Below are 23,273 nucleotides of genomic sequence, written 5' to 3'. Positions count from 1 at the left end.
CGCTATATCTAGGACACGCATAATCTCGGGTTTCTTTCAACTCTTCATCCAAATTTTTAGCGCGAGTACCTCACAGCTGTGCGATAGAAGCACAATGAGAACATGCACATCATCAAGACTGGGGTTAAGGCAGCGCGGGAGAGAAGCGAGAGCATAACGAGATGGTAAAGGGAAGAAGAAAAGTTGGACCGAGGAGAGGAGGAAGCGAGAGCCATGGCAACGGTAATAAGTGACAAAAGCATTTCAGAGCATATTAGCGTCTTCATTTGATGAGGAGGTGTTCTATTTGCATGCAAAGTACCCAGACCCCTGCAGCAGAGGGTCAGTATCTATCTATAACCAGCATCCAACTCGACACTCCCCGTCTGAGTGTTTCCTCTTCTCTTTCAAGTCTGTGTTCTTGAGTCCTTATCAGATCGGCATTAGTCTTCATTAGGGCTTTGCTTAAGACTGTAGATATCATTGATTGGCTGGTGATTTGTTATATAAGTCGGCCACAGAGGAAATCATTCTGGGTCGGCGTTGATGAGCTCCGGGGAGATACCTAAACACTACACCCACCACCCCGTCCCCACCTTTTTGACAGCTTGAAAATGACCTGCCTAAAAACCCAATCGAATCGGTCTGAGACGGCGTTTGAGTCGCGCAGACCAACGACTCTGTGGAAACTCAGCTGTGCTGCTGAGTTGAGAGCACTCGGACTTACTGTAAGCTTGACCAGCTAATGTTTGCGTTTTTCCTCCACAGTTGTCATTTGCTATCTGTGTTAACTATTTGGCACCCAAGAAGGGCTTTTGGGATTGTTCCCACAATCCAGCTCAGTCCCTGTATTTATTTATGTGTCACAACATTGGAACAGTACCCCCGCGGTGCAAGAGCTGACAATTTTCCACTGACAGTGTAGTTTGGGTTTTTTTTGTAATCCAGGGAGTCCACACGATGTGCCAACTGCAATATGACTTCAGTGACATCTACTGCCATTTTAATTTTAAACACGGAGCGCTATAGCACCCTGGGGTTGAATGTTTCGGATTAGTGTCTCCTACAAATGGCAAAATGTATATGTGACTTGTAGTATGCTTGGTTCAATGATAATGGCATAGCACTGTACAGCTTGCATCATGCAGCGATGTTGCTGAATGGACTGGCTGTTGCCATTTGTCATAATTACGGAGATGCTTTGGCTCAGAACCATTTGCATGTGTACACACACACACACACACACACACACACACACACACACACACACACACACACACACACACACACACTTGGTTTAATACTGGTGTACCTACTTATTCTGCTGTCCAATGAAATTGTATAGCCCTGGGTGTCTAATTATACTAATCGAATGCATACCGCCTGGCATTTATTCATACATTATTAATAGCAGAAACAATAGAATCTCTGATTGGATATACTGGCTTCCTGACTTCTCATCTTCTCCCTGTTTCTTACTCTTTCCCACTTATCTCCCACTCCATCTCTCTCTCTTTCTCTCTACCCCATGACCTCCTTTCTTCTCCCTCTGACTCTTTTCCCCTTCGTCTCCCGTAATTTGCTTGTGGGTGTTGAGTAATTAGCATTCCTTTCACTTTTATTCTGATGTCAGTGCGGGGAATTTGAGAAATGTCCCATAAAGATTATATGTCCCGATAAGGTTATGTCTGAGACTCCATTAAAGAGATGAGCTGCACAATGACTGCTTGTATCCTTCGGGAAAAAGAGGGCGTGTGTAGGAGAGAGACTGACGGTGACTACAGACCGAGGCTCGTGCAGCCTTTTCTCTTTCATTAACACAAACATTACAGTGAACTAACTGCTGGTTAGTTTTACCAAAACCTCCACAACCTCGTATACTGTGTTGTCCACTGAAATGCTGATGATGTTTAGGTCAGCGGTCCCCAACCTTTTTTGCGCCACGGACCGGTTTATGCCCGACAATATTTTCACAGACCGGCCTTTAAGGTGTCACGGATAAATACAACAAAATAAAACTAGTACTGGTACCGAAAAAAGGAAGATTTATTCATAACACACGTGAAAAGACCCAGGAACACAGAGTTAACGATCAAAACGATAACAAAATAACACTGAAAACCGATAAAAACCCTGAAAAACCATATATTTCACACCTGAGTATCAACTCTCGCGGCCCGGTACCAAACGACTCACGGACCATTCCGAGGCCCGGGGGTTGGGGACCGCTGGTTTAGGTTACCACATAGGTAGTCGCATGATTGTAGACCAACTTTTAGCAGCAGTAAGTTGCAGCGATGGTTTTCTGTGTGAATTTATCTCTCACATTATTGTGGAGGACATCTGGGAGATGCTTCTTCACAGCGTTGCTTCAGCTCGCTGAGGTTTGCAGCATTCGTTTATGCGCAGGTCCCTGAAGGTCCACCACCAGCGATTCTTTGTCAGCCGTTGTGTTTGAGGTTTGCTGCTGTGTGCTGGGATCTTTGTCCTGTTGATGACCCAGTTTAGTCCAAGCTTTAGCCTCGCATTTAACTCTAGAACTCCAGATATACAGAGGAGATCATTCACTTGAGTTTCATTTATATAGATCAGACCATCCCTCCACCACCGTGCTCACAGTCAGTATGAGGTGTTTGGTTTTCTCCAAATGTGCTGCTGTGCATCATGGACAAACAGGTCCACTCTGGTTTGTAGGTCCAAAGGACATCGTTCCAGAAGTCTTGCGTTTTGTACAACTCTAAGCTGTGCTGTCGTGCTTATTTTAGAGCAGGGGTAACAACTCCAGGCCTCAAGGGCTGGTGTCCTGCAGATTTTAGACGGCACGATCTGATATCCTCGTGTCGGTGTTGGTCCCACATCATCATAATAAATGTTGTTCCAGGTTCAACATTGCAAGTGACCAATCACATTGTTGTGATGTCATACTTTTGCGACTTCGGAAAAAAACGCCGTAAAAAAAAATCTACTTAACTTGTGAGAAACCGCCTCTGTCCGCTGATCCAGCAATTTGAATTCTTTGCATTTCAGGATACTGTTCTTTAATAAACGGTAAACATTATACATATTGTCCTTGCAAAATTGGAATTTCATAAATGAATGAAGCCCTTGGCTTGCAAAAGTATTATGTCACAACAATGTGATTGGCAGTGTTGGTCAAGTTACTTGAAAAAAGTAATCAGTAACTAATTACTGATTACTTCCCCCCAAAAGTAATCCCGTTACTTTACTGATTACTTATTTTCAAAGGTAATTAATTACTTAGTTACTTAGCTACTTTTTAAATACACGATTTACAACCTGAATAGGTGATAAAGCAATAGATCTTTCAGCCCAATTCTACTTTTTCTACATAATCCATCATACAAAATGTAATCAAATGGAAAAGTCTCTTCTTTTTTTTTTTTTAACTTGTTTTATTAGTTTTAATCTTTTAACTTTATGCCTGAAGCAAAAATGTAATTATATGCAAAATTCTCTGACTGGAAGAAATTTGTTTTATATTTAAACCTATTTTCTGCACATTCCAGCAAATAAAATATATATATTTTTTGTGTTTACACTCAGTCTTTCAAATAGATGCAAATAAAACACATCAGAAAATAAATAAAATCAAAGACTAGCGGCCCTTTTGCTCTATTTTCACCTGTAAGGCAGGAGTGGGGTAGGCGGAGGTTTACCGTGGTGCAGGTGTGCTGCAGCGGTCAGTGGAAGAATCCGCGAGTTTCTCTGTGAGTTTCCCATTACGTGCTAGCGCACTCGGTGCTTGCTTGGAAGTTTAGGGGAGTTTTTTCGCTGTAAAAAGAAGTTTTCTTCCCACACATAACGGACACTAATGTTTTTGTCACTTTTAATGGAATCAAACTCAAAGTAAGGTCAGTACTTCCACGCTTTGAACGCTGCACGCTCATACTCTCTCCCGCACTCGATATATTATCCATTGTTGATCTGCACACAGCTGTTGTCACGAACATCGCACTTGCTTACGTCACTGTCATGAGACATTCTTGCAAAAAAAATCACGGTTTTAGTAACGCAGTAACGCAGCGTTCCTATGGGAAAGTAACGGTAATCTAATTACCGTTTTTGCAATAGTAATCCCTTACTTTACTCGTTACTTGAAAAAAGTAATCGGATTACAGTAACGCTTTACAAGTAACGCGTTACTGCCCATCTCTGGTGATTGGTCACTTGCAATGTTAAACCTGGAACAACATTTATTATGATGATGTGGCCACAACACCAACACGACGATATCAGATCATCCTTTTAGATCTCACCCGGTCAACGCACGTGAATCAAATAACTAGTTCATTACCAGGCCTCTGGAGAACTTCAAGACATGTTGAGGAGGTAATTTAGCCATTTAAATAAGCTGTGTTGGATCAAGGACACATCTAAAACCTGCAGGACACTGGGCCTTGAGGCCTGGAGTTCCCCCACCCCTGTGTTAGAGAGCAGAGTTTCTCTGGTAACCCTTCCAAATAAGCCACACTTGTTCAGTCTGTTTCTAATTGTACTGATGATGAATGTTAAGTTTAACAGGCTGACTGAGGCCTGTACAGTCTCAGATTGAGTTCTTATTTCTGAGTAGTGCACAGATGTCTCCTTCTAGGAAGACTGCGTTAACACATACAGACCAACAAACTGCAGACGCTGCTTTTATAGAGGTGCTCACACTTAATCAAGTGAATTTGATTAGCAGGGCTTTCTGTATCACATGACTGCAGGTTTTTGGAAATGTAGTATTTTTTTATTTGCTGGTGTTAGTGTATGCATCACATTTGTCATGATTGTGGTTTGAGGAGGTTTGTTTGGCACTGGCAGAGGGGAAGAGGTGATGCTCACGGTCACCTGAACTGAGGCGTGATGACTTTTTTAACAGGGAATGATGCACTCAAGTTACTCTAGTAAAAGTCAGCGATAAAAACATGGAGGTGGAAATGAGCATCACCGATGCCCTTTGATGGAAACAACAGCAGATATAACAACACTGTACAGTCAGCGTTACACCATGCGCGCCTGTGACCACAGGCAAATGTTAAAGCATTTTGCATAAAGAAATCCAGATTCAAATGTCAGGTGTTGTTAGATGTTGCAATTGTGCATCACTGTAAAAGAAAATGCTTTGTGTTTGCAGTGGTGGGGGTGGAGGGGACTGCCTCCCCGCGAGATTTTCAAAGCAAATGACGCCATGAGATAAGTGTGGAGCTGTGGGGCTTTGTAAATTGCCGTGTTTCTGTGGAATTCCTTTGAAAACACAATTTATTGCAAGGCAGGAAATTTACTATAATTACAGATGAGTCAGATCTTAAGACTATAACAACTTTATAAAGTTCTCTCTGGCAGCTCAGTCTCACAAACAGAGATGGGGGGGGGGGTAGCCAGCTCGTCATACCTTTTGAGGTTTGCGGTTTAAGTCGATATCAATTCTGAGTGCTTTCCTCCTTCAAGGCTAAGTGCTGGAGCCATCGTTTTGCAGATGGATTGTGTAGGCTAACTTCATTTGGGTATCATTTGTATTTCCACATGAATTACGTTCTAGACCTACAAGTCTCGGTGTTGCCCGGTGAAAAATGATTTGCGTCACTGGAAAGCATTTCATTTAAGTAAACCACCACTTCTCTTTCTCTCTGTCTCTCATACTGGATAATACGTGACGCGTATCGAGCCTGTCTCTCTCCCTTTATGCCCACAGAGGGTTTTATCGATCGGTGTATGGGACATACGTTGTCCTCTGTTTTTGACAGGATGTCAACCTCTCTTTTTCCTCTGATGTCTCTTTCCCGTAGGATTTGGATGTGTCATTGTGATGTGATGTTTGATGTGGTGATGCCACAGTGAGAGGTGGCTGACTGGACACTTCTCCTGTACGCAGATGCTGTGTGAATACAAAGATGAACTCGAGAGAACTAGCCTGCTAGTGAATGTGTCTACCACACCTCACCCGAGTTCTCCCTTTTTCTATTTCCACAGACTCTGCAGTTGGGTTGCTATGGCAGCTGTGGCCCCTTCCTACTTCTTCCTGCTGTGTTGGCTGCTGCGAACGGCTAGCTCGGCTTTCCCGGAGGAACCAGGGCCCCTGAACTTCATCCCTACAGAAGGTTTGACCCCTCGCTTTCTCGCTCCTACTCCCTTTTCCTCCGTTGCATTTCTCTCACCCACGACATGATGTGAAGTGTTGGGTTACAGCCAAATGCGCATGGTGATGAATGAGGGGGGAGGCTACGGCGAAGGGTTAAGGTCACGATGGTGGCTGTGGAGATTTCACACAAAACGCGTTGAAGCGTGGGGTCACGCTCGGGAATGAGACTGAAGCCGTGGAAGGGGCTCTCGCATTCGTGACTTTCCCACACATGAGCTCAGACCCTTGAGAGATACGGCCCCTCGAACGCTCAGACTCTGTGGCTCCGTATCGGCTCTGCAGTCTCCGGCTTAGCCCTGATCTAGATTGACTGCAGTTCAATAATATTGACCGGTGGTTTTCCAGCTAAGTCTAGGCCCTTCTTTGTATATCAATAATGAACAGCTGAGCGTAGACGTGTCTGACTACTGGGTGCTGCCTATTGGCTAGGCTGCAGTAGACCCAACAGCTGTGGTTTACAGCAGGTATAAGTGGAAACAGAAGTCAGAGGCCCAATCACAGCGGGTCAGAGTGATGCAGAAACCGGAGCAAAGATAAGACATACAGGATAGGAATGAAGTAGAAGAAGAAAAATATAGAAATGAAAAGAAAAAAGCAGACTGTGCTGAGCACATGAAATAATATCAGATAGAAATATACCAGCTTTCCTTAGAAATCTGTGGTACAGCATGACTGGAAATGTTTTATTGCTTCCATCTTCGGTTCCCTTCCTCTTCCTCGATGTACAGCACTGATCATTTACCTTTCTGATATTTGTTTCTGTCTTTTTGAATTATCCGAATCAGCCGGCAGAACATGCATTGCCAAACTTGTCAACAAAAGGCTGCATGTAAATGAACAATCCATCAAAAGTGAATCTCAATCAGCCAACAAACAAAAACTTGTGAATATAATGACATATGAGGTGCAGATCAGACATCTTTCATTTTCAGATTATTTGTCTACGCTCCCCTCCGTGTCTCGGTACATTTAAAGTAGCGCGTCAGCTGTGCTTTCAAATGCAGATCTCAAATGCTTTCTCCACTTCACCTTGAATACCTGTTACTGAGGCTGAACTGTCAAAACAAACTAACACAAAACCACTTTTATGCTGAGTACTTTTGGCAAAGATGGATGTCCGTTTCAGAGAAGCCATTCTGTTTGATTTTCTGACAGTGGTGAGAAGATACCCCGTGTTTCTGGGCCGACCGCACAAAACGTGGCTGAGACAAGAGCCTCTGCACGTCCAGAGGATCCTGCAGGTCAATCGGACGCTCTACATCGGAGCGAGGTACGCGACCCACACACACATGCAGACACACGTGTAGATGTACCAATCGGGCCTGTACCTGCTGCTAGGTGAATAACTGGTTATGTCTTCATTGTGGCACCTGTTAGTGGGTGGATATATCAGGGAGCAGGTGAACGTTTTGTCCTCACAGTTGATGTTAGAAGCAGGAAGAATGAGCAAGTTTGAAAAAAGGCCAAACTGTGATGGCTATATGACTTGGAGCTTATAAACTGCAGGTCTTGCAGGGTCTTCTCGGTCCGTAGGGGTCAGTATCTTTTAAAAGTGGTTCAATGAAGGAACAGAGGTGAACGGTGCTCCTTGATCACTGTGGATAATGTGCTGAAAGCAAGAATCGTTCAGGAACGATTGAGGAGCACAACGTTGCTTTTGAGGTGTCGACTTGGCTTCTAAATTCCCCAGATCTCAGTCCGATCCATGGAGACTCCACCTCGCAACTTTTGCACACCTTGATGGTCATAATGTTATGCCCGATCAGTGTATATACTAATGTACATTATGTCACTTACCTGGGGTTTTAAAATCTCTTGGACTGCCTGTTATCACCAGAGCTGTAATCCGATTACTTTTGTCAAGTAACGAGTAAAGTAAGGGATTACTATTGCAAAAACGGTAATTAGATTACTGTTACTTTCCCATAGGAACGCTGCGTTACTGCGTTACTAAAACCGTGATTTTTTTTTTTTGCGAGAATGTCTCATGACAGTGACGTAAGCAAGTGCGACGTTTGTGACAACAGCTGTGTGCAGATCAACAGTGGATAACATATCGAGTGCGGGAGAGAGTATGAGCGTGCAGCGTTCAAAGCGTGGAAGTACTGACCTTTGAGTTTGATTCCATTAAAAGTGACAAAAACATTAGTGTCCGTTGTGCGTGGGAAGAAAACTTCTCTTTACAGCGAAAAACCCCCTAAACTTCCAAGCAAGCACCGAGTGCGCTACCACGTAATGAGAAATTCACAGAGAAACTCGCGGATTCTTCCACTGACCGCCGCGGCACACCTGCACCACGGTAAACCTCCGCCTACCCAACTCCTGCTTTACAGGTGAAAATAGAGCAAAAGGACCGCTAGTCTTTGATTTTTATTTATTTTCTGATGTGTTTTACTTGCATCTATTTGAAAGAGTGAGTGTAAGCACAAAAAAAACTATTTTATTTTATGTGCTGGAATGTGTAGAAAATAGGTTTAAATGTTAAACAAATTTCTTCCAGTCAGAGAATGTTGCATATAATTACATTTTTGCTTCAGGCATAAAGTTTAAAGATTAAAACTAATAAAACAAGTTTTAAAAAGGGACTTTTCCATTTGATTACATTTTGTATGATGGATTATGCAGAAAAAGTCGAATTGGGCTGAAAGAGCTATCGCTTTATCACCTATTCAGGTTGTAAATCGTGTATTTAAAAAGTAACTAAGTAACTAAGTAATTAATTACTTTTAAAAATAAGTAATCAGTAAAGTAACGGGATTACTTTTTGGGGGAAGTAATCAGTAATTAGTTACTGATTACTTTTTTCAAGTAACTTGACCAACACTGGTTATCACTATATGTGTTACCAAGTAACTCACATCGCCAAGCGCCATCGTCGATGTAATGACCAGACACATCACGGAAAGTGAGTGACATTTGGTGACTTCACATGTGTGAAACATACACTCCTGACTCAAAGTGAGCAAGTTTAACTTCAGCTGTGTCCAGACAGGAAGCGAGAAGCAGCAGCCTGGTTAACCCTCCGTATCCCAGTGGCATTCCATTTGCATGAGAATTCCTAAATTTGCCTAAAGAACTACAGAAAAGCGTCCATGTTTTCATTTAGAAAGAAAAAATAGCTCTTTCAGTTTTCATCATGTCTTTCTCATTATCTCTTTCTCATCCTCTTCATCTTCCTCATCTCCACCTCATCCTCTTCCTCCTCACCTGAAGCGTCATCTCCAGAGCCGAAGTCAGAGATTTAACCTAAGGCAACATGCAGATTAGACACATGACCTTCCGGCTTCTATACCACAGACAAAGAATTGGCTATAACAACAATAGCTGGTTCTAAGCTCATGTTATTCCAGCTAATGTTGGACTGGAGTTTCCTAAAAATCATACGTTCCCTCTGATAAACAGTTTCACTGCTTTAAGAGTTTGTTAGATCCAAAGTTAGATCCGTGTCTAACTTTCATGACAAGGACGGATTTCGCGTCACCGACTCATCGACCCAATTTGTACTCCTGGAGAGGTGGATGCTTCACCGCCTCCTACTGATGCTGGCGAGAGCATTTGAGCTGACCTGGGCACCATAAAATATTTAACGTACACATATCAGTTTTTATTCCCAATTTATTGTTAAATAAATTATACACAATATATTTTGTACAATATATTTAAATTCATAACCAGTAGAAGAAACTCAACCACTATGAGGTGCAGAGTTTCCACAACTTCAAGGAGGTAGATACGAACAAGCAGCTGGCAATACCAAACAGCTGAAGCAACCACCAGTGAGAGTGCAGGGCAGTGCTGGACACGTGACAGCGTGGTGAACGGAACAGATGGTTAGCTAAACAACCGGCACCTGAAATGTCTGCGAGCACCCAGAAGCCACAAGCGAATCGCTCCCCATGTGGATACTCCTTAGTGCTAACGTCAGGATTCATCTCAGAGGAAATGTGCAAGTACAGCTGAGGCTGAAGTACTCCCAGATGTTACATCAACACACGCAAAAAAGTCAATAGTTTTTGACCCGTGAAACATGGCACCACAAAGCCCAGGATGTGTAGCCTGTGGGACCTGCTTGGACCATTAGCCTTTCTTTAATAAACTTTGTCTCTTGAGAGACTTAAAGAGACTCTGTGGATCCTGAGCGATCAGCCAAAAGTATCAGGAGACTAGCTTTTAGTAGCCTCGAGTCCACTCGCACAGCATAGGAACATAAATACTGAAGAACTGGTGACATTTGGAGAATGACGGCAGAACATGACCAGTAAAACATTAGTTAAAGAGATGTGAGAACTGATGTTTTTAGAACACTTGTAAAATTTTCTATATCGATTATTTTATTTACTTCTTTCCAGAATATGACATTTTCTTCATTATAACCATTAATGCCAACCTCACACTGGTCAAAAAACACTTACATTACCATTCCCTATTAAATCGATTAGCTTGTTTATGTACTGGTTTCACACGAGCCAATTAAACAGTAAATACACTGACATTCACAGTATATTATACTTTCATTTTGTATATTTAGAGCACTCTAAGACACACACGCATTTGTACAGCACTTTATGTTATGTTTTCACACTTTTATCCATCACACACACTTGACCATGGACTGGAAGAGTGGATGACCTGCTCCACGTCCACAGCCACCGCCACCCCCGATGTGTAATTATTAAACAGCATATGTAATTTTCAGTCATCGGTTCCTCCTGAAATGTCTCGCCTTTCAAATGCAACACATAAAACAACACTGTCAAACACGCTGCACCTGATTCTGCGATACTGTTATAATGACAGCTTGGACACACACACGAAGTTAGTAAGGAGTAATTGAGATTAGCTTGCTCGCAGGGTAATAAGCGTCTCCCCTCAGGTTTTAGCATGTATTATTAATCTTCCAAAAGAAGTTTATTGACAAATAAATTAATAGTTACAAGGCAGACCTCTGAGTTAGTAGGAACCTGGCAGACTGGCACAGCTGCTTCGTGTTACTCTGACATCTGTTAGAAGAAAACATGTGTGACAGCAACACGATGCCACCACGGTAGCAGTTCTCCTTCTCAAACAGGAACTTTAGAACTGAGCACATGGAAACGTTATGTAGGCCTGAGCGGAATAGCCTTGCAGCCATGTTGAAAAGATAACCACGAGCCACGGCGTGCTGCGTGCCATCTGTAAACATTAAGACAGAAAGATTGAATGCATGTTATCGTTTTATTACTAGCGTGTTCCTTTAGCTGTCGCTCTCTTCTGTGGAGTAGCTGCATGTGAGGGCTGATATTTGACCTGACAAATATCAAGTTGAGTGATTTCTAGTTTGTTCTCCGTGTGATGATGGTCCCCATATGCCTGTCAGTCTGCTGAAGGCAGTGATCCTGAACAGATAGTAGCCCCGGTGGTCAGAAAGGCCGGAAGCCCAGTCTCCTCACCTGCGCCACTGCTGTGCAACATCTGGTTCTCCACCGACGCCATTCAGGAGCCGACCTGAAGCAACCGTGCTAAAAAAAAGAGCATGCACGTTAAGATTTACTGTCCATGTTGTCCAGAAAGTAACACAGTTTGAAACATCCCGAAAGAAGGAGACAGTTAGTTTCTACATATGGTGCTGATTATTTGCTGTAGTGGAAGGAAGATTGAAGCGGTTTCCAATAAGAGACGCCGCTGTCCTCCAGGAAATGACCCAGTCTCCTGCCTCCAGCAGGCCTAACTTCACTGCTGAGACTCGGTAGTAAATATATCAAACTATGTAGCTTGGTTCCAGCCATTCTGTCTGCACCGGGAGGATCTATAAGCACACATATGCACACGGTCGGGCAATAAAACTTCCCTCAGACAACTATAGCTACTGCAGTCTGAAGGTCTGCTTTATAACAAGCGGCCATGAAACACTTAAAAAATTAATTTGAATTTACAGCTGTAGAAATTGTTCCTGAACAGGAGGAGAAATCTGATCTGAATGTCAACCAACCGGATGATGAGAAAATACTAAGCTTACAGGCGGGGCAGCGGGGGAGGCAAGCAGAGAGAAAGTTTCGAGACTATATTTCTATCTTTTTGTAAGTGGCTAATAGTGTTTGTGGCTTCCTGGTGGTAAACGATCAGCCTGGAAAGAAATAGATCCATGTGCAAACGCATTTGTGAGCCAGAGACGGCCCAGCAGGGTGACTGAGTTTTAAAATGTACACTGTATGAATAAGTACCTGTGGTGGCAGGTATGACTGCCAAAAGCTTCGACAGAGTGCGTGGCCTGATAAGACGCCTCACTCATCCCCAAATCCTGTCGCCATTAGCATAGTTGCTCCTCTGACTGCAAGCACTGCTAAATCCCTGCCCCAGACGCCCGCTGAGAGCTGCTACCTCTCCGTGTCCTCTTCCCATCCCCGCTAAATGAAAGTAAACTCTGTATTTGACTGGTGCCAAGTGGAGTAAGAGTCTTGCTGCGTTAAGCCCCATTTCATTGCTGTTAAGACGAGCAGCTGTGGATCCTGTGGTCCTCAGCCCCGAGTCAGATCCAACAGGCAAATCCACACAAACATAAACCAATTGGAGAGTTTACCAATTGACAGCATGACTGAAGGAATGACTCAAACTCTTGAATAACTGTTCCACTTGTAAGATGTTTGTGCCGTCAGTCTGTGTGCGTGTAGGCGTGTATGTGTGTGTGCGCGCATGTTTTATCTGCACATTCTGCATTACCTGGAGTGGGAAGTGATAACTTGCTGCCAGTCTGGATGTTTTTTACTGTGTTAGCCCGCTAATGTGACTCTTGAAGGTCAGTTGGCTTGTGGCAGTCAGACAGGGAGACACTCTACTGAGGCCGGAAGGGAAAGTTTAGTATGTAAAGCAAGCAAGCAATTTATTTATGTAGCACTTTCAGACCAATTCAGGCTGGAAACAAAGTGCTGTACACTTGACATGGCAAAAAAACCGGTACATTAAATTAAGTTTAAAATAAATAAATAAATAAAATTAAATAATAATAATTAAAATTAAATAAAAACAATAAAAAAAGTGCATTAGATTAAATTATAGCAGGAAAATCACGATCAGACTGTGAAAAGCCAAGGAGTAAAAATGGGTTTTAAGTAGTGCTGTCAGCGTTAATCTCGTTAAAATGACGTTAACGGCATAACTGCTCGTTAACCCATTGACGCCATGCAGCCCCACGCACGGGGCGATCCGCGATAACTCGCTAACAGAGATTTACCGCGTTAATGAGGTTATGGCTTTAACGTAATCTTAACGAGATTAACGCTGACAGCACTAGTTTTAAAAATGGACAATGAAGGGGCCTCACTAATGTGCAGAGGCAGGTTATTCCAGAGGTTAGGAGCAGCCATAGAGAAGGCCCTGTCCCCTCGGAGCTTCCTCTTGGACCCTGGTACCTCCAGGAGCAGCTCGTCAGCTGACCTGTGCGATATGACCAAAATCTCATATCCCGATATAAGAATTCTATCGTCCCGATAACGATATAAATCACAGAAATGTAACATTTTCTGTAAATTCTGTGAATCTCGGGCAGCTCGTCTTGCGAGAAGTGTTTCCAGCTGCGCGTCACGTAGCTGGAGTCGAGTGTTTTAACCGATGCATGAAACGATACATTTTTAGACATAAGTTGTAACGGCCGCCGTTTTCTTTGTGAGTATTTATTACACGGCGTGCTGCGGGGAAAAGCCTGTTCTAACATTTGAGTCTAAGGTTTATTTTTTGGCACCTGGCGGCTCTTTTTTAATTCTCATCCGTAAATAATCTGCTCTTTCACGTGATTCAGTTTATTTTGAAAAGTCTCAACAGGATCTTGAGCTTTATTGTGAAAGGTTTATGTGGAACATAAACAAGCGGACACGCGATGGTGTGACCGTCGTTGTTGCTAACCATAACGCATAAAAACAGGCGCTTGTCCGTCTGTAGTGTGGTTATATAAAATATAAGAGAAAGAGAGAACTTTAAGAAATTAATATAGCCACTACAGTGACCATCAAAAAGATGAAAAAATTATTGCCGTAAACAGTTTATTTTGCGACACCACGAAACAAAGATAGCGTAAAATGAAATGATAGACGTTTTTATATCGTCATCCGGTATATATCGTTATATCGAACAGCCCTACCCGGGGGTGAGTAAGGATGGCAAGACCGTTAAGCATTTAAAAACAAACTTTGGAATTTTAACATGAGCTCTAAGACATACAAGCCAGGTTTGGAGTAATGCGCTCTCTTTTGCAAGTTCTGGTAAACAAGGCTGAGAGTGCAACTCTCAGGATCACCTCACCGCGTTACCAAAAACATGAAAAATGAATGAAAATAACAGGAACTGCTTTTCAGCTTCCAGCAGTGATCGTTTTGCTGTACGGTGGAACAGCGACGCCCGTCTCTCTCCATCACACTCAAAAGACTTAAGTACACTTCAAGCCACAGTTCTGTTCCTTTGGACTGTAGTGTTGCTTTTCCATTGAACGTTGTTTTGGACATATCTTTCTCTGCCTTATGCTGAATAAAATATATCTGTCGATGCCACTCACCCTAAGAGGCATTCAAACACCTCATCAGCAACCAGATATCAAATAAATGCCCAAACCTTGTTTTGAGCAGTTCTATTTGAGAACTGTTTCCTTTCTGCCAAACTGCATCTGCAGATTGTATCACTTTAGAGAAGAAGGCGCACAACTACCCATGACCCATGACCAGAGGCTCATGCTTAAGACTGAGGGTGTCGGTCATAGCAGAGCCATAATGTTATCTGCATGCTTATTTTGGCCGCTGAATATCCAAATGTCCTAAATTTAATGTCTGAAGAAGGCCTTTGATCAAACTGTTGCTCTCTCAGTAAAATGCTGATGGCGTGCAGGATGTGGTCTGCAGATACCTGATGTCCCCTCTCTCGCATACTTACACCGGACTCCTCTCAGTCATTAATGTCGGTGTCAGTTCCTCCATTTTTGTTCCTTCACTGCTGTAACTTCTGCTGCACGCTGGATTTTCACTCAGAAAAGCAGCACAATACTGCAGCTATGGCAAGAAAAAACATCGTTGTCCTTTATTTATCCAAGTAAAAGTCTCACTGAGATTCAAATCTCTTTTCTAAGAGAGACCTGGCCAAGAGGGCAATTTGAGAGGTCTCGACCTTCAGCCTGCTGGTGTTTGTAGAAAGTTCATGAGCTGGTTGAGTAAGAAAATAGTTTCGATTGAGCCTGTGTTGACTTTGAATTACCAGGTCAAAAGGTTTGGAGGCATTTGTAAAATAATAACTCCGGCACGTGGGTATCGTACACGTAGATGAGGCTACAAAGAGACACTTGTTGATTGTGCTCTCAGGAAAACCTATGAGGTGATTTGAAGGCTTAACACACATCTTGCAATATAAACGTGAACTCTTTTCACACCCTTAACTCCAACCTTATGTCACAAGCAGCACACAGAAACTGGCTAACGCGCATGTAAACAAAGAAAAGCATCCAGGCTTTGCGTCATTCGAACAACCTGAAGTGCAGAAGGAAAGAGAAGCAGCAGTGTAAATAATTCCTCATGGTCTGCACTACGAGAGACAACAGTGCTGGCTGCCAGCCCCACCGACTCGGAGGCCTTTTGCTGTATTCATCATGCCGAGACGATGCTGAAGCAGCCTGGATGAGATTACGTCTCACTCTCTCGCCCTCTCCGCTGATTTGAGGATGCTTAAACTTTGACCTGTTAAGCAGGGGTACACCAAGCCATTGTTTGGTGATTTTGCACTTCTTCACCACTTAACAATTCTCCCGCTCTGATGTGCTGAAAGGGCTGTAATATTCCGACACAGCAACAGGAAGTGAAGATAAATTATTCAGAAGAGGGGTGACCTGCTGGCTCTTGGCCTACCTGGGCTCTTATCAAGCATGCATTCTCACAGCCGCCTCTCTCGTTAAAATTAGATGCAAACACACACAGATACACACTCTCCAGCTCACATGAGCAAGCACTTGTGCGCCTCGCCTTCTGTGAAAGAAATTAGGAGAGTTCGTGCAGCACAGATGGAAGGTAGAGCTGGGTCAGAGATGGATCGATACTGCGGGACTAACATGGCTGTGGCAGATTTACAGATTAGCCACTTCAGAAGAAACCCATGCTTCAGATCCGTCCTGGCCCTCATCAATATGCAAACGTCAGCTGTTAGCTTCTTAGCCTAACTCTGGTTTAGGAGGCATTTTTCAAGGTTACTGCAAACAGCAGACTAAGAGTGCAAAAAAAGAAGTGTTTGGGAAGTCATGAATACATGCATGGTGTTAGGGTTTTGGACCACGTGTGGACAGCGTGTTGGGGCGTGAAAGCATCAGTGTAACAACTTGATTAAATCATCCATTAATTCAATTTTAGGACTAGAAAAGACTGATAAGCCAAATTTGGGGCCATTTTTCTGTATATATTGGGACAAACGGAAGACACTGTAAAGCTCTTCCTTAATCTCTGTTGCTCTTATGAACTTTAAATGAATAAACAGCATTTCTGTGTGTGTTTGCGTCACATAGCTGCGTGTGCTGTGGCTAAATTATACACAAAGCAAACACAGGTTACAAATGCAGATGATGTACTCGAGCTAGCAAAAGAATCCACGTTAGGAAGGAGCCGATGTTGCCTTGCTGTTAGCTCTGGATGGAGCTGTGCTGTCTAACTCCCTCTCTGTGTCTCCCTCTCCAGGGATGACCTTTTTCGTGTGGAGCTGGACACCACTGCAGGAGATGAGATGTTTTACAACAAGGTAAGCACCTTCTTAGCAGACACGCATGGCAGTTACAGCCTTTTAGGTGCGCACGTCACTTGTCTCCAAGCTGGAAAATGTCATTTTCCACGAGAGAAATGCCAGGGTAAGCCGCAGCATTTATCCGTGTTTCATTTCATTTATAGAAAAGAACGTGGGAGTCAAACAAGAACGACATCCGGATCTGCAGGATGAAGGGCAAACATGAGGTGAGGCGGCGTCTGTCTGTCTTAATCATGCTGCAGAGTCTAAACATCCAACAGATTCAGACTAACTTTAGTCATGTTTGTGTCTTTATTTGCATCCAGTAATTCTCCTTTTAGCTCTGATTTTGTCTCCACTCCCTCCTGGGCAAAGTATCCGGCTCTTGAGCCGATAAATGCTCCGCCGTGTTTTCCAGCTCGACACTGAGCCTGCAGACCTGAGTACTGTGTGTTTGGGGAGGTTTATTCGCTAAAAGCTGCTCGCTGTGCCAGAGAACAGCATCGACCAGAAAAGTGACACTCGGCCGAAACAGTGGACAAGAAAATCAAAAGTACCCACTTAAAGACACAATAAATCTCAGTGGAGCAGCAGAATCAGGTGGCTCGGTCATTTTTAGAAGACTCTGTCACGTATAAATCATGTTGATATGATTTGATCACAGCAGCTGAAATGGCTCAATCGCTTTTCCAAACAACAGTAGCTCGTAATCCATAAAATCCGTAAAGGGATGATATTAAAAATGTATTTTATTGCTCTGTATGAACTATAAATGGTTGTAGCTGAAGGAGACTTTGGACATGCCTGGTTGGTGGATAGAAACTTGATTTTATTTTGCATTTTCTCTGTTTTTCACCACTTTTTTTCATATTCTCTGAACTGTTTGTCGTTTCATTTCGTCATTTGCATTTGCGGTAAATTGGAGTGAGTGGTGTCTCTCTGCAGCTTGAGTTGTTTTGCAGCACATGTGAGCTGCACAGTGGCACAAAGTCAGTAAAAAGCTGTTTAAATCAATCAGCTTCCTTTGAAAAATCCTTCAGCAAGGCTTCAGTTACACTGTCTCTGCACACATGTGCACACATGGGCACACGCTTTGCTCTCCTAAATTATGCCACGTTTTACCTTTTTTGCCTGGAGCCTTGGTTTCTCTGTGCCAGTCATCTGACTGTCAGCCCTGCTGGCGCAGCCTTAAGAAGGAGGGCTGTGACCACATATTATTGTCCCTGCTCATCCAAGCCATCACTCACGAGCAAACGTGCACATCGATTGGAAGAGCACGCAACGTTAAACTCATCCCACCATCGTGAGTTAGGCCTGCAATCTGTGCCCTCGGAAAATGCAGGTGGGCGTCAGGAAGCCGAGGTGGTGAGGAGGGATGGGGTAAAATGTCCCTGCAGCCGGCGGCAGCCCACGCCTGAATACCTCTTATATCTCCGGCACACACACTCAGTCCTTGCTGCTGCTGTCTGCCGAACACACAAACATCACGTATTCAGTGTCTGCGTGTGTGGGTGTATGCAGCTGTGATGGTTGTGGTTGACAGGGGAAACATGGGCTCTGTCCCCTCCAGGCACACAAAAAATGACTTATTTAACACAGTGAGAGAACACCTGACATTAAATCTGTGTGAGACATCGCCAGACAGAAGCACAACGGAGAATAGTGGGACAGAGACAAAAAGCTCGGCACAGAGAAAGGAGGGGGCGAGTGTGGGTCCCTGTTGGCCGGCCCTGCGGAGAGCCGTGGGGCTGACTGAGATATGAAAGGTCTTCTTGCCCCTAATGACTGTGCTGCCTGGTAATGCTGTGAGTCACACGGCAATGTGAGGAAGATAAGAACGCTGCCAGGTCCTCTCAGTCAGCTCTCTGGGCTCAGATGCATTTGAAAAGACGTGCGTGTGTGCGCGCGTTTGTGTGTCTGTGTGATTGCATCCAATCATGCACTCACTCCCTGACGGTACGTCTTATATTTGCTGTTAAAATATGACTTGAACGCAGTTATTTTTGTTTCAGTAATTACACTGAAAACAGTACAATGAACATTTTTAATTAACCTCTGACAGTATTAACAAAGATGCAACATTTTGAAGGTTTTTCTTTTTGAACATATTACATATTCTGTTTCTGTTTTCTGCCAGAATAAGTACAATTATTATAATCACTCGTATTTAAAATGCATGTTTTAAAAATTCTGTAATTTTTTTAACCATGCAGAGGCTGCTTTACTGCCTAAGTAATGATATGAAGACATAGCAAAACCACTAACCAAACACGAAATAATTTGTGGCAAACCAAGAGCTTGATAAAGAGAATAGCAGCAGTATTTTTACAGTAAATGCAAACATCCATCCATAATATTTTCTTCCACTTATCTAGATCAGTGTCTTAGGGTGTCAGAGCCCATCGCAGCTGTCATAGAGAGAGAGGCCGAGTGTATCCCGTACAGGTCACCAGGGCTAACACCTGCAGCCAAATTAGAATCACCAGTTTACCTAACTCCATGCATGTCTGTGGGAGTACCTGGAGAAAAGCCTTGCAGACACAGGAGAACATGCAAACTCCTGATAGAAAAGCCCCAGACTGGATTTGAACCAAGGAGGTGACGGTGCTAACCACTGCACCTGCATGGCGTCCACCTGAGAGATCATTTATTGATAAAGTATCTCCATGTGAATTAGCATCGTTAAATACTGTGAAGTCCTGTACACACTGTGTGAGTTTGGGCTGTCCCAGACAGAAGACGACCAAGAATCATGATGACATCTTCAGCATCACAGTGAAAGCGGTTCAGATCGGACAGATTTGATGGTCTTTGCAACCAAAATTCCCACCGTGTCACCGTGTTTGACTCTGTGTCTGTCGCTTTGACGCAGAAAAAGGAAAGTCTAGTTGTGTTGGGGTAGCAAAAGCTGTTTTACTGTTGTGTCCTTCAGCTGCTGAAACCACGCCGGTCGAGGAGGAGGAACGTGGAAGCAAATAGTGCAGGAGTAACGGCGGTGTGTTGTAGCCCATCATTTACAGCATTAAACCTGATGTCCTACCACAGTATATCGATGCCTTTGGATTGCAATAAAACTAATATTTACTGCTGAACTTGCACAGTGGTCACATGAACATGAATTCTTTTAGAAACTATTCTCACAGAGTCCACATCCTACGTCAGGGGTGGGCAATTCCTAACCTGCATGTCAAAATACGGAGAAATAAACAGATCTTTACATGTAAACGTGCAGAATGGAGTCCCTGTAAAGAGCCAAAGTGGGAACACGTTTTCTGGAGTGCATTTGATAAAATAGATAAATGGACACACAGAACAGGAAGTCTTTCCCAGGAAGTCCTCCAGCCACAGCGGAAACCCAAATTATTGGCTCACAGTCATCAGACTATAGCTGCTGGACTATTAAACTTGAGTAAATAATTACAGCTGGTGTGCAATTGTGTGTTTTCTGCTTCATTCATTATGACTTTATTGAGCTGAAGGGCTGCTTGGAAAATTTGGGGATTTTTAGATTCTGCAAGGCGGCTTTTGAGCTCAGACAATTATGTTATTTAAAATGCACATATGATGCCACGATGATGATAAAATGTGCATCACAGTATCAATATGATCTTGTTATATCGGTCTCTGCAGTGTTTACTGAAGCACTTTTGCACTTGATTGCATCAGACCGCCGCGAGCGCGTTTCTTACCCCCTGTTGCCGTTTTGATTATCATGCTGGAGGTCAAGGAGGATGCCTGAATATTTAACAAAAGAAGAGCCATTTCATGCATTAATGCATGGACACGGTGCAGAGGTTTGGGTAAACATGGATGAGGGATCATCAGCAACACTGTAAATCCTGTACATTTATACATGCCGTACTTTAAAGTCTCTCTCTGCTGCACCTTCCCTCCGCCTCACATTTCATTCTCTTTGTCTCTGTGACTGCAGAGGCAGATAGAAGAGCGCGGTGCTGGAGGACTGTTGCTGCACCTTTGCTGGCAGCACGACAGGCCTTCTACACTAGATGTCATGCCTCTTATTCACGTGTGCTGTCGTGCTATCCAACAGCACACAATGTTGGCTTAGTTTGGTTCAGTGTGAACAACCACAGGCAGCATAACGAGGAGGTCTTCTCACCGCCGTTATGGTGCGAAAGGACCTTTTGTTTCTCACCTACCCGTCCACAAGCACAATCAGGACTCTGTTTTACGTGCCTCCCTTATCCTCTCCCCCACACTGGTTCCCCTCCTCTCCTCCACTTCACCTCCTGAAAATGTCCCGTTCTGCTCGGGGGGACGGTTGTGTCAGATGTGATACATTCGCCACCTCATAATTGGTTTTGTAATTAAATGTTTCTGCTTGGTTGATCGCAAAGGACATAGTATCTCCCTAATTAGGCTGAAAATTCAATATCCTAATCCTTTCACCTTTTTTTCTTTTCCCGTGTTGACCAAGCTGCTGTCGATGAATGCAACAGTCGGCCTTGTTGTCACTCACTGCATATTAAGATAAGATAAGATAAGATAACCTTTATTAGTCCCACACGTGGGAAATTTGTTTTGTCACAGCAGGAAGTGGACAGTGCAAAAGTTATGACGCAAAAATTAGAATACAATAAGAATAAATACAGTACACAGCTGTACAGAATAGAATAAAATAATATACTATATACAGTAGAATAAAATAGAATAAAAATATACAATAAGATAAAAATAGAATACGAATGCTATATACAACTGAGTAAAAATACAACGATGCCAGAAAAGATTATTGCACTTAGTGTTATTGCACATGTGTGGATGTGTGTGTTTGTTCAGTTAAAGTCTTTGTTGTGGAGTCTGACAGCAGTGGGGAGGAAAGACCTGCGAAATCTCTCCGTCCCACACCGTGGGTGCCGCAGTCTCCCACTGAAGGAGCTGCTCAGTGCTGTCACAGTCTGCTGCATGGGGTGGGAGACGTTGTCCAACAGGGATGACAGCTTAGCCGCCGTTCTCCTGTCACTCACCACCTCCACTGGGTCCAGAGGGCATCCTAGAACAGAGCTGGCCCTTCGGATCACCCTGTTCAGTCTCTTCCTGTCCCCAGCAGAGATGCTGCCGCCCCAGCAGACCACACCATAAAAGATAGCAGAAGCCACCACAGAGTCATAGAAGGTCTTCAGGAGTGGGCCCTCCACCCCAAACGACCTGAGTCTCCGCAGCAGGTACAGCCTGCTCTGCCCTTTCCTGTAGAGGGCGTCTGAGTTATGAGTCCAGTCCAGTCTGTTGTTCAGATGAACACCAAGGTACCTGTAGCTGTCCACAGCCTCAATGTCCATACCCTGGATGTTCAGTGGTTGCAGTGGAGAATGCTTGTGCCTGCGGAAGTCTACCACCAGCTCCTTGGTTTTACTGGCGTTGATCTGGAGGTAGTTCAGCTGGCACCAGTCCACAAAGTCTTGAGTCAGTCCTCTGTACTCCTTGTCGTCCCCATCAGTGATGAGGCCGACTATTGCAGAGTCATCAGAGAACTTCTGCAGGAAGCACTGGGTGGAATTGTGGGAGAAGTCTGCAGTGTAGATGGTGAAGAGGAACGGAGCCAGAACCGTATTCTACCCACATTAGATTTTCCTTTGTCCGCGCTTTCCGCTGTCTCTTTATCTCGCTCGTATTTGCCCTTTTGATTGTCTCTCGCTGCCATTCGCTCTCCTTATTTCCCTCTTTCCTTTCTCTCCTCACAAAAGCAAATCGCACGAGAGAGAGAGCACGATGCTGGGGGTGAGACGCTCCCCAGAGGTGGCTCTGTGCCAGCGTATCAGGCTGTGGCAGCATGGGCATGTAGACGCAAACAAAGGCAATACTATGCTTAAAGAGCGGCCAGGCATCATTATAAGCAGCACTTAGCAAGATTGTTTGATCAATATTGTGTTAATCGTGCTCTCAGAGGAGCTCTGGGTTTGCAGTCGTCCGACTGTTTCTGTGTAGAATCATCACAAGCTGTGGTTTTATTGCTTTTTCTCAGCTTAAAACGCTCCAGGTGGAGTCATCGTCATCTTTTTTTCCCAACTGGCCAGTGTCTCGTGTTTCTGTGTATTTTGATTGTACTCAGCGTCCCAGGCCCCACACGCTGCTGTGGACTGCACTCGAGCTCATCACCAAACGTAGGACTTTTTAGGGTCAAAGACTGTGAATATGAAGAAAAGAAGGGTTCGTGGTGCCTTTGGTTTTCATGATGTTTGCAGCATACAGAATCACATTTAATTAGAATTAATCTGGTTTACGTGATCGTTTACTCAGCAGGTCTGCAGCTGGAGAGCTGTGCAAAGGTGATCCAGGTTAAGTGCTACGGTCAAAGATTGAAAAATGTGTGTGTGTGTGTGTGTGTGTGCTCGGACGACCCGGCGAGCTGTAGGTTTTTACTACGTTTCGGCTCGCTCTCTGCTCATTTATTCTTGTATCTCTATCATCTCACTTCTTC

General features: G+C 43.8%; 1 protein-coding gene across 1 annotated transcript in view; it reads left to right on the top strand.

Moving 5' to 3' along the window:
* The window catches only part of sema6bb (sema domain, transmembrane domain (TM), and cytoplasmic domain, (semaphorin) 6Bb), a 138,166-nt gene that overhangs the window by 57,142 nt on the left and 57,751 nt on the right, over positions 1–23,273 (top strand). The window contains exons 2-5 of the mRNA XM_085349046.1: positions 5,953–6,080; positions 7,277–7,391; positions 16,792–16,852; positions 16,999–17,061. Coding sequence (XP_085205172.1) covers positions 5,972–6,080; positions 7,277–7,391; positions 16,792–16,852; positions 16,999–17,061 — 348 coding nt within the window. The 5' untranslated portion in view covers positions 5,953–5,971. The remainder of the gene's footprint in view (positions 1–5,952; positions 6,081–7,276; positions 7,392–16,791; positions 16,853–16,998; positions 17,062–23,273) is intronic.

This window comes from Diplotaxodon limnothrissa, linkage group LG23, assembly GCF_057381915.1.
Source record: "Diplotaxodon limnothrissa isolate DT_005_m linkage group LG23, D_limnothrissa_male_GT1.1, whole genome shotgun sequence".
NCBI lineage: Eukaryota > Metazoa > Chordata > Actinopteri > Cichliformes > Cichlidae > Diplotaxodon > Diplotaxodon limnothrissa.
This window is presented reverse-complemented; position numbering and strand designations above follow the sequence as displayed.